This window comes from Haliotis asinina, chromosome 3 (genome assembly GCF_037392515.1).
Source record: "Haliotis asinina isolate JCU_RB_2024 chromosome 3, JCU_Hal_asi_v2, whole genome shotgun sequence".
In the NCBI taxonomy this organism is placed as follows: Eukaryota; Metazoa; Mollusca; class Gastropoda; order Lepetellida; family Haliotidae; genus Haliotis; species Haliotis asinina.
The window spans coordinates 34,815,392-34,827,720 of NC_090282.1; the positions used below are offsets into that span (position 1 = coordinate 34,815,392).

General features: G+C 46.8%; 1 protein-coding gene across 1 annotated transcript in view; it reads left to right on the forward strand.

Annotated features, from left to right (window-relative positions):
* The first annotated feature begins 132 nt into the window (after positions 1 to 132).
* The window catches only part of LOC137277861 (uncharacterized), a 34,710-nt gene continuing 22,513 nt past the window's right edge, over positions 133 to 12,329 (forward strand). The window contains exons 1-2 of the mRNA XM_067809829.1: positions 133 to 296; positions 1,291 to 1,397. Of these exons, the coding sequence (XP_067665930.1) occupies positions 1,298 to 1,397 (100 nt within the window). The 5' untranslated portion in view covers positions 133 to 296; positions 1,291 to 1,297. The remainder of the gene's footprint in view (positions 297 to 1,290; positions 1,398 to 12,329) is intronic.

Sequence of the window (12,329 nt, forward strand, 5' to 3'; positions counted from 1 at the left end):
TCATTTTTTTTACTAGTATTTCATAATTTTGTCATCTGTGCATCGTATTGCTTAGCACGAGAGCAGGTGATCATGACCCCGTGGACCAGGCGTTGAATGCGATACAAAGGCGAGATTGTACCACGGTCAGCTTACGTAGGACCAGTTTATCTAACCGAACAGACTGAAACGGGACCTTGGCGCGAGTTACAACATGGAAGAGTGATTGTGATTCACGTCCTCGTCCTATTTACCGAAAGCAAAACTTGTTTTCAATAATGTTTTTGGTACCAGGGGTTGAGGTGACTTCAATGTAGGTAGGCATCTTCCTACTGATGGAAAATAATACACAGACTTCGTTAAGGTCTGACCAGTAATGAGTACGGTTGTCGTGCAGTGGCTCTTGTTGGTAATGGTATGTTGTTATTGTTGACAGGCAAGCTGGATGAACGTGAATGCGCAATGTAAAGACTATGCCTCAGATATGAATGTCCTGAGAATACATTCAACACAACGGAAAGATTTCCGCCCGTAGACACAACCTCCTTAATCATTCTATGCTTAAAAATGGATGTGTTTTTATAGAAGGCCTACTCTAACCCTAACCGTAACATAATGCTCAAATTGAAACCCAAGTCCTAACCTTTAGCCTAGAAATGGAGTGTTTCTCCGTTTCTATGCCTTTAGAAATAATCAAAATATAGAGAGTGAGTGAGTGAGTTTAGTTTTACGTCGCACTTAGCAATATTCCAGCTATATGGCGACGGTCTGTAAATAATCGAGTCTGGACCAGACAATCCAGTGATCAACAACATGAGCATCGATCTGCGCAATGGGGAACCGATGACATGTGTCAACCAAGTCAGCGAGCCTGACCACCCGATCCCGTTAGTCGCCTCTTACGACAAGCATAGTCACCTTTTATGGCAAGCATGGGTTGCTGAAGGCCTATTCTACCCCGGGACCTTCACGGGTCCAAAATATAGAGAATACATTTCAAGCAGGGTTTACTGGCGGAACTCTTACCAACCCAGGACAACCTTTCCAAAACAAATTCTGAAATGGAAAGCATCACAAATATGAAGAAACAATTGTTTGCTGGAATGTTTTTTTTCTTATCAAGTGAAAGCAGTAGCACAACTGAGGAGGTGCTAAATGTAAACAAAACCCCAGGATGGGGATTTCATAAATAAAAGGTCAAAAGTTTACACATTTAGAAATGGAATTGAAAAGTTGATAGAGACTGTCTGTTATAGACTGATCAGGAATCGGTAAAGTCTTCATGAAATAATAAATGGAGTCTGTCAACAGTAACACAATGAGTGAGAAGTCCACAGGGGCAGAACCTTCATCTCAGTTGGATCCCCTGCAGCTTGCCCTCAAGAAGGTCTACTCAATACACAAGGAGAAGATCAGAGGTTAGTTCCCAGCTTCTAAATGGCAGCCATTCAGAGGCTGTTTGGTGCGAGTACCTTTCACTGACGTAATTACATTGAAGTCAGTGGAATTGAGATCTCTAGGCTTTCTTGTGATTATACAAATGAATTGAGTTGTAATTTATCAGTGATATAAAACTATAAAGCCATGAGTCTTTCAACCTTGTCAGTCTGTGTGATTATCATATGATATGCGATCATCACTGGTTTTTTACTCAAAATAATCCACCATCGATGGTACATGAGTATTAGGAGTATATATGAAATGTACAAGATGACTAAAGGATACCTCAAGTAAAGTGTAGTAGTATAGGGAATAGGGGTTCTAAAACACTTTCATAAAACCCCTCTACAACGCCTTATTTACTGAATAAGGCGTTGGTGGGCCCCTTAGCTCTTGCTACTATTACCCCTACTACAAAATTACTGTGCCTTGGTAGGAGGTAACACTGTGCCGTACGGTACGATCAATAATTCTTCTCTTACAAATCCCCTACCCGGCCCATCCCTCAAGTAGTATAAGTTAGGTTCGTCGGCTTTCATATCCACTTTATCTATGTTGTAAGTTTTGACTGACCATATAGGATCGGTGGCTCGCTTACGGCTATCGCCCTCGTGTTCCCCCGGCTGGTATAGATACCTCACTAGGGCCCTATCTGGTATCTGTTTCTCCTTCCCACGCAATGGAGCGGCCGACTCTGCAACTATTGATTTTAGTTTGATAGCGTCTGCCGGTTTCTTACCGGTGAGACGGGTGACTTCATGGTTGATTGCCGACACCACCTTGGGTAACCTCGTGACCCATTCAGTCGATCGTTTTCCAGGGGTGGCCATCTCCCTAGCATACTGATAGCCGAACAAGCGCTCAGCCAAAGTCCTATTAAATCTCTCAACTATGGCTTGGCTGCGATGGGCTCCGGCCGTGCCACGCCTGACCTTTGTATCGTGTTTGGCTAGCAGTTGTGACACGGCACCCATGAACTCCCGTCCGGGGTCAACTTGCAGCTCTGTTGGCCACGTCAGCGGGCTGCGTTTATATATGCGTTCGAATCCTCTGGCTACCTGGGCCGAATCTTTCGTGGTCAAGGGTTCGGCTTCCTTGTAACGACTGGCTACATCCACTACGGTTAAGGCATACTTGTACCTCTTGTCGTGGGGTAGGAACAGTAGGTCTGCCTGGTGAATGCTATTAGGTATGTTAATACCGAACCTCCTTCTAGGCACGTAGCGTGGTGCCGGCAAATAGATCTGCCACAGGGCTTGTTTTTCAAGCCACGCTTTGGCTTCCTCCGGGGGTACTCGCGCTAGTTTAGCTAGCTTATCTACTGCGCTAGCTCCTTTCCAGTACCCACGCGGGCTGTAGTAAATAGCCTCAAATTTTTTCATGTCCATACGCGTATGTGTTTATTCCATCAATAGCTATCCAACGTTTCGTGTCCATAGGCGATAGGGACGTCTTGTTTATAGTCAGTCCGTATATCTTATGCCCATCACTTCTAAGTGTGTTCATTTTATGTCTAAAGGTACGGGTCTTGAACAGGGCTTCCTTGAATCTGGCGTGTTTGATGTGTTGTTTCACCACATACTTCTTAACCCCCTTCGCCTTCCGGATCTCACTATTGTCGGCTTTCAGTATGGAGTACATCTTAGGTCTCAAACCTATGTACTCGGCTATGGGCGTGCCAGCACACTTGTCCTTCATCTTACCTAGGACCTTTTTATTTACCGTACTGTGTATGGTATGGGTCTTAGGGTAGTCGCTGGTGTCGTATAAATCGAGGTGTTTTTTCATGTCCTCGTACACGTCCTCGGTTCGAATCTCCATCAGCAGGGAATCCGTGTCAGTGTACAGCACTTCACACCTGTCACCGTACTGTTTCTTGAGCTCGTTGTAGTAAAAGTCGTACATCAGGTGTTTGGATAAATCGAGGATGCTCATCCCCACGTAAACAGGCCGGTTGAATTTTATGTGGCTTTTCTTCATGTGTAGGGCAACCAGGTTGTCTGTGAATATCTTACTACGGTTGAATGCCGGACTGACTATCAATCTCCTGAGCTTGTCTTCCTCACTCGACCGAACCAGCTTCACGGTCACGCGTTTCCTCAGGTTCTCCATAGTCTTACCAAACACCGAGTTGTTCATGAGCTTGTAGAGATTTTTCTCAAAATCACTGGTGGCTTTTTTTCGTAGGTCTGTGTTCATTCTGATGTAGGGCTCCATCCATGGGCTCTGGTCGAACATGAGCACCCTGTGTATTTTGGTCAGCCTCATACCCAACGACAGGTACAGCTGTAGGTTGCGATAGTGAACGATGTACTTGGTCTTATTCATTAAGTTAGGCACGAGTTTTTCAACGTCTGTCACACGCCCACCTGACAAGTTATGTTGGTACTCAGACATCCAGTCTGGGTTAACCCTCATACGTTCGGGGGCCAGGGGGTAGCTGTTGTGCGATGTGTGTAATTCCTTGGGATACTCTAGGTCAACCTCGAGGATATAACCTTTGTTCGAATCTGGTGCAACCCCGATAACATCAACGTGGGGTACCCATTCGAATCCCCCTGTAGGTAGATACTGACTCATGGCCCAGCCGTACAGGTTGTTTGCGTCGAGGTAGAGAATGTGATTGGTTGGTTTGTTAGGATCGTAACCTTTCACGTATTGATTATTTGCTTTCGCGTATCGTTTGGATGCCATGGAAATCCCACCTCGCAAGCCTTTCTCAATGAATAGGTGCATGTCGTAATCTGTGAGCAATTCCAAATTAACTCCGGTCTTTTTAAGCAAGGCGTCCCACGACAGACCTGGGCTGGTGTAATACCATGCGGGGTCGAGTTTATACTGCTTTAAACAAGTCCGCCTGAACGTTTCAAACACGTCGGCTAACAGCAGTACATCTGTCCTCAAGTACAGGTCGTGATAATCACCCAGGTTCTTACAACCCAGTTTATTCCATACGTTAGTCGCGTGCGAGTAATCATCTCGTGAGACGGACGCCTCATTCAGCTTGCTATAAAAGCAGTCAATAGGGGGTAGTCTGGTCTCGGTGAACTTGGCCCAACTATCCATGTACTCATAGGGGTACACACCCTTCCTCATAAGCAGGGGTCGAGTCTCGGCGTCTGTGTATCGATCGGTGATAGGGAAGGTATTGTTGGCCTTGACCAGACTGTCGAGTGACGACAGGAGGAACTGAAACGAGTCAATGAACCTAAGTCCGTTTAAGCTGAAGGAGATGTATCTCTCCATGTTGTTGGGGATGCACGTTATATTACCATCGATTTTCGCGATGGCCTGCATGATCAAGTGTGAGTCGTACCCTCTCAAATTGTGAAAGACAACGGGGATGTTTATTGTCTTAGGGTTGATTTTAAGCTTGAGGTTGCACGCGTTGTGAGCGGCGCCTCTATACTTACCAGTTATGTGGCAGTGATCTCTCACCGAATCACCGTTAAGTGGTGAGTCGCACACGTGACAGTTAGTGCTACTAGCGTGAGCTAGCCTGTCGGCTCGGGTCATACGCATGGGAGCGATTCTATACAATGCATTCCTAATAATTTTTTCTTCCTCCTGCAAACACTTTAGAAACCTTTCAGCCGCGTCAGGGCCTCTATACACTACCGGAGCTTTAGTTTCCCCGTCACAACGGACGACAATGTATCCAAAACCGCAGGCCTTATGTTCCTGGGTTTTGTGGGTGAAGCTACCCCCACTAGGGGGTGTGGGGGATTCCCCAACCACTAAGGCTTCGAAGTCGGCGTATATAATATAAGGTACAGACATTTGGTTCTTGTGGTTACTGAATTTTAGGATATTTTCACCTTCCTTAGGCATTTCGACTCGTATGGCCGTCTGCCCCACACCTTGGCAATCATCCCGGTGGGATTCTAATAAATCAGCTCAACTGAAACCGTGTAGACATCGTTCACAGAAGTGGGTCTTTCCTTTGTATGCTGATTGGTCATACAACAGCCTGCTAAAGTGTTTTATCCATGTGTAGTGATACTTGTCACCTCGCTGGATCATGAATATATTGATAACTTGGCGATCCTTCACCGGGCTGACCCTGTGTACTATTGTTGTGTTACCTTCGTGCCCAAAGACATTTATAGCCAGATTATTCTGTTTTTCTACTTTAGTGATCTGAGATATGGGGGTGGGTTCATCTATACCATCCCAGTTGAGCCCATCGTCCTGTGGATAATTAGAAGCCCTGTTCGGATTAGTGTCAGCTGGAAATAAAGCTGACCTGATAGCTAACCTCAGGCAATCGTTTCCTCTATTCTTAACGTTTACTATGGCTTGTTTGTTCTTATAGTAGGGGGGCAAGGCTAGGTATGACCCGCCTCTGAACGGCACGTAGTTAGCTATGTCTAGATAGACGTTATCGATTTTATCTACAGCCCACCCGGACCCCAAGTGTGTGTAGCGTTCTAGGTATTCTCGTATCTGCTGAAAACTATTATCGATTGATGCGTCAATGGTCTCTGCATGTGTGACAACCTCTTGTTGACCTCGGAAGTAAGGCTGAACATACTCAGTGACCCCTGTGGAGCCCTCCTTATCGAGCGACATTTTCACTGTGATCTGAAACTTGATACTTCCTAGGTTATTTAGTTCCTGGTTGACCTTATCAACTAACAGAGGCTTGATATCTGTAATGTCTATGTTTCTATCAACGTCCATGCGCCAACCTCTCAAATAGTTGCCTACAGCGCGCTCAGTGCGCACGAACTGTAGGTCAATAGCTCTATTCTGTCGTAATAATTCTACAAGCTGTGGTTTCCTCATACGGGAATACCCACCTAACCCCAAATCGTGTGCCTCGGCTTTCAGTTGTTTTACAGTGGGAGGTTTTGCTACGGGGGCATGTGATAACAATGCGGTTAACCCGGCTCTCCCCAGGTTTGAATAACCCGTGTGTCCAAGCTGTTTTGCTTGAGCTTTTAATTGTTTTACCGTAGGAGGGGCTTCTAAACCTAGTAATCTCAACAATGCTGACTTCCGCATTCTAGAATACCCGATAACACCTCTCTGTTTTGCGACCCGCTTGAGCTCGCTTACAGTAGACATCGTGTTTACACCTAAGAGAACTAATGTCTAATTGGTTCACAGTAAGGGGAGGTAACTCTTAAGTGGCTATCTTGAGCAGTCGCCTACGTTCTTTTATGTAGCCTTTTTTATTCTCGTAGATGAGTTGATGTCTGACTACGTTCGCTCCGTGAGCTTTACATAGACAGTAGTGTCCTTTAACCCCGATACCACACACAGAACACGTGTAGTTAGGACTTCCCATATGGAAACAACAGAACCCCTGATTCCTGCATTTCCTACCACAGGCCTCGGTCTTCCCCATAAGTATGTATTCGCATCGGTATGGAGCGGGTCTCATGTTTACTTATATAGGTGTTTTAGTTTAATTGCTTCGCAACCAACGCAGTAGCTGCTATACCCAACACTATGAAGCCCAGTTCACGATTCATTTGTCCCTTGGATGGTGTGTAGTACTGAGCGAGTGTGGGTTTATTGAGCGGTTCCAATTGTTTACCAGTTAGTAGATAGTATTCTTTCATTGCTTCATCAACATCGTTGAATGTTTGAACGGCATGGTTTTCACGCGTGAGTTGTTCGTTAATAAAATCGATCCTCTGGAGGCGTTTTTTAGCGTACTCGGCCTGTGCTCTTTGTAATTTCTCAGTAGCGAGATCGTGTCGCTTACTTTCTTCCTGTATTTCAGCCGCGTGATCATCTCGTAGTTTCGAGAAGAGGAAATTACTCCCGGAAAATGCCAGGGCATTCACTAACGCCCCACCGACCATCATAGCTATCGTGGCCATCCCTATATTTATTTCATTATATTATCAGGTATTATTCCTTGTTTTACTAGGATGTCTTTTGTGGCCATCGCCATACCAAGGTTCATTATGAGCATACCCATATCCTGCAGGTTGAAATCTAGCTTGATAGTTGGTTGTTTAAGCACCATTTTAGTCAACCGAGCGTACCCTACTGCTAGACTGGATACCACTGTGGCGTGGTATGCGTCGTTGACGAACGTTTTCCCCTCAGACATTATGTATATATAAAAATATTTTAAATTATAACATGATATGCGGGTCAATAGTGGGGCCTGCCGGCGGCGTGGGGGGTGGTGGCTCACTGTGGGAGGGTACCCCCACGTATAACCATGTTATAACCACGGCAGCAGTTACACCTACAGCCAACAACAGTCGGGTTGGGTTGGTCACTTTATGTTGGTTACACCACCGTTTTTTACCGGCAGCTACTCTCTTAGGATTCTTCTGTCTGGTTACTGTTGAAGTGGTCTCCACCGTCACCTCGGGACTCACTGTTTGGGGTGTGGGGGGTACCACCACTGGGGTCTCCTCCACTGGGGTTTCCTGTGCAGCATCCATCTATACTATTATTATTATTCTTTCTCTCAAATTGACAATGTTTTGCCGTGATAATAGCCGCCGTCACTGGAGCCAACAACATACCATATTTGTGGTACAGCCCGCAGCTGATAGAGCTCACGGCGTGTTCGATAAAAGGGTCTTTATCTAGGTCCTCCCACAGGTAAAGTCGGCGCTCTGGTGGAATGGGAAGGAAGTGTGATACAATACCGGTGTATATCTGGGTCATAGCCGATCCTATTGTCTTTGTCATTTCTGCTCCGAGCCGGGACTCGTATCTAGCGTACAGCTTATCGATTTCTTCGGCTGACATTTTGTGAATTTTATCCGGGGTGTAGTCTCCAAAGTAATGTTTGGCTTTGCCGCCAACAGCCAACGCCACCAGTTTCTCTCGCTTGGGGGAATCCCCAGTGGGGGTACCCCCCAACTGTTCGAGTAATTCCTCACACTCCATCTTATAATATAACAAGTAAGATTTAGTTTTAACTATATAATACCCGATACAGGCAAAACACAGAGAAATGAAGGTTAAGTTGCACACGACAAATACTTCAAATATCATAGCTATATGCTTAGCTTTGCTTAGCTTTGCTTAGCTTTGCTTAGCTTTAGCTTAGCTTTGCTTAGCTTTAGCATACTATATATGCTACTGGTTGGTCGGTCTTTAGCACGAGCTTAGCGTGTTTAGTTTCAGCGAGCTGTTTCTTCACCCGTTCCCGTTCTAATTTACTCATCACATCGTTCTCTCTCAAACACTCCTCAAACGAATCCCTGTCCTTGCAGTGAAATAAGGCCACCCATCGCGTCTGCTCCCTGAGGTCTTTCAACACCGAGTTGAACTTCTGCGTTAGCACCCAGACGCTGTGATTTGCATGACGGCCGGAGAAGGCCAGGTACGATAGCATGTCTCTCTTTTTTGTTATCTCGCGATTAGCGCTGCAGTCGTCCAGTATGAACAGCGTCGGTTCCCCTTTAAATTTCTCGTGAAGAGCTTTCAACCAGTCCTGCAGGCGTGTTCCAGGGTCGATTTTGTGTACGTCCGGGTCCGTCATCACCCAAGGTCGCGCGTACGTTTTATTCATGCTCAGAGTAGGGCACATGATAACGATGTTATCGAACACATCCTTGTAGTAACCCTCCAACATATCCAACACGAAAACGGTCTTCCCACAGCCAGTCTGCCCGCACACTATGGCGCAGTGTGGGTCAGTGGGTAGTTGTGGGTACCCCCGGGGGTCTCCCCCACTAGTAGATGGCTTGCACGAATCTCCCATTGTCTATATTAAGTAGCGCGTCCATAATAACGTACAGATATAATTTCAACTTACCAGCGGTTTGAGCCTTCTTATTAATCTGGATGGTTATCCCTTCGCTGCCGTTATCTATACGGCGCCCGCTACCGTGCAGTTTATCATCATCCGTGGATCGCATGTCCAACCATAGGGCGTACTTGGTGGTCAGGTATTCACCGATCTGCACGGAGCCGAGGTCCAGGTCCTTTGTTATGTAATCCCCCACTGGTAGCTTTTTTATCTCATCCCACTGCTGGTGTGGCCTCATACCATGACTGAACAGCTGGTTGGGCACGCCCGCGATGGTAACTTCCACCTTTTCAATCTCGGGATTGAAAAACTTCTCGCTGTCCCTCCGGAATGGATCGTAATCCTCCACGGGTACGACCAGGATACCTTTCATCGATCGCGCCGGCACATTCAGGTTGATATTCCACACAGTGTCGCTCTTATCTCGCACGACTGATCTATGCCTCAGTACGCGATCATACAGGATAGCCATCTTCCCAGAGTACTGGTTTCGAACCTGCCTGGCCAGCTCCGGGCTAGTGACCATGTCGAACTCAAGAGAGATGTTGTCTATGGCATAACTAGCCTCATCACCGTTCGGCGTACGCACTACTTTGCTATAGTCGTTAAACGTGAGCTCGTATTCGAGCCTATCACCCAGCGCGGCCTGGTAAAACGGCGCGTGTCCCGTGAGCAACTCGAAGTCGAGCGGCACGCAGAATCGATTCCCGTATGCTAGAGCGATGGCCTTTTCACCGTCCTATAGCTTGTCTTGCTGGTCTGTCGTGAAGACGTATCCTATGCGCGCCCGGGTTGATTTGCTGATGCCCTGGTACACATCATTGACTCGTTCTCTCGCTTTTCCAGAGATCCTTGTAGCAGTGAAACACATCGCTGTCGTCGATGCTCAGCACCTCGTTACCGCTGATCTTGACGGTCGTTTTCTTGATGATGGCTCGACCCACGTTCCGCACTAGCTCGCGTTTGTCGTTGTCGGAGGTCAACGTGATATTGAAAGCCAGTCGAACAGTGCCTGGTACAATGAGGTCATTCTCACCAAGGTTTGGAAATCTAACCAGCAGAGTTTGATTCTGGTCTATCTTGCTGGGATTGTTGGTGATGGTCACCGACTGTCGCACGGCTCTGGCGCCTAATGGCTCTCTCAATTTTCTGAAAGGATCTAATTTTCTGCCGTACATTGTTATATAAAAGAAATATATTTTTAATACTAATGGATGAAGACATACCTATGGATGATATGTGGGACGATAGTGCCCAGGCATTCAATGATGACCAGGAGACCTCATTCTCGCAAGGTGACGAGCTCCTTAAGGACGCCGTCGATGATTATTACAACGCAGTTGAAAATAAATCCAAACTCAAGCCGTTGGGAAGGAACTATTCCGATTTTACCCTCAGCAATGGCACGCTGCGTTTGAAGTCTCGCCCGGAGATCGATCTCATGAATAAAGGCACTAGAGAACCGCTTGCTTTATCAACATTAGCCGGTAAACATGGAAGTCAGTTGGTCCAAGATGAACTAGGTTTCATAGATTACGGTGGCGCGCGACCTAAGCAGTATCCTCCGAAGTTAGTTCAAGGTCTGGAAGGCATCAGGGACGCCACATCAGATCAAAATATGACTTATGATATTAAAAAGGTGTTGGCTGACTACGAGAACAAACCATTCCCGGGGCTCGAATTTACCGTTCGGGAACTGCGGGGGTTGGATCTGACGATGCAAACCATTCGCGGACATCTCGCGAAAAGCACAGCCAAAATGAGTGAGATAGACGACCACATCGCCTATGAAAAGAAAAAACTCGGTGAAACTGAGTACGAGTCTATGAAAGCCACCATCGAGGAACGAATACGTAATTTGGAAGATGAAAAGCAGACCTGGCTGGAGACAGCATCCTCCTTCAAAGAAAAGCTTCGATCCCAGGTCAACCGTATACGGGAAACCATCAATCAAGTCCTCTACCGAGACACCACGTTAGCAGACAGGATTCGGATATTATTCCGGGAGCAAGGGATCACCATCGCCAGCATTCTGACTGCATTGGGTTTAATTATATCAACCCTGGTGGTGTCACTGGTGGGAGGAACCCCTGTGGGGCCTGCCGGTGGGGGAGTTACCCCAGGCGGTGGTGGTGGTGTTAAAGACTGGATAAAAAAACTCGGGGAACGCCTAGCTAAACTGGCTGGTAAAGCCGCCGAAGCCCTTCCCGGCATCCTGGGTAGCATCGTCTCGTGGTTGTTGAGCGCTCTGTCTAAAACTGCCATGTGGCTCAGTCAAAACCTGTGGGCAGCCATCGTCGCCGTGGCTGGTCTGGTGTACGTAGCGGCTAAGAAATCTTTAACCAAATAAGTCCCAAAGTTACCCCACCAACCACCAGGGCCGTTTTATTATCAATATGCTGCTGTACCCCCACATGCATATGGGTGTGTGTGGGGGGCACATGAACTTTAGACTCCGGGGGTGGCGCCACTATACCCTTTTCACGTGGTGGGATGTGTGGGATATAGGGGGTGTTAATATCGGGGTTGATACCCAACTTTTGGTCCGCCGTGGCTATGACTATTTTGTTGTTATAACCCACCACTTTTTTTATTCTCAGTTGCATATCACTCGGGGCCATGTATAACCCCACGCCGAACACGTAATTGACTTTCGATCTGGCGTATTCTAACACGTTTTGGTAACGGTCGATGGCCCTCGGGAGATCAACTGGAGAATTGATAGCATCCTCAACGTTGGAAACGAATTGTGTCTGAGCGTCGTAAGCAGTTCCCTTACCGAGGATGTTGGAACGCGTCATCGACTGCGCACCCAACAGCGCCCACACGTACGTTCGAATCGAGTCGTTCAAGCGTATTGTACCAGCACGAGTGAATCCTTTCGATGTTTTTGAGATCATTTTAGTCCAGGCTGTGGCTGCATCAGGACTGGTTTGCTTTATACAGCTGACATGGATCTTTTCATTCGTTGTGGGGCCTGTAAATGTATGACGGTTTGGGTTGTATGAACCATCTTTAGAACCGGCATAATATGTTCCGGACCTGTAGAAGTACACGAGAACTATACCGAGACCATGGTTCACACCAGGAAGGCGAAAGTCTTTATTCGTTGGAATCTCAAACTCCCCACAAATACGTTCATAAGCGCGTCTATCATAGGGGTTATTCGTCATAC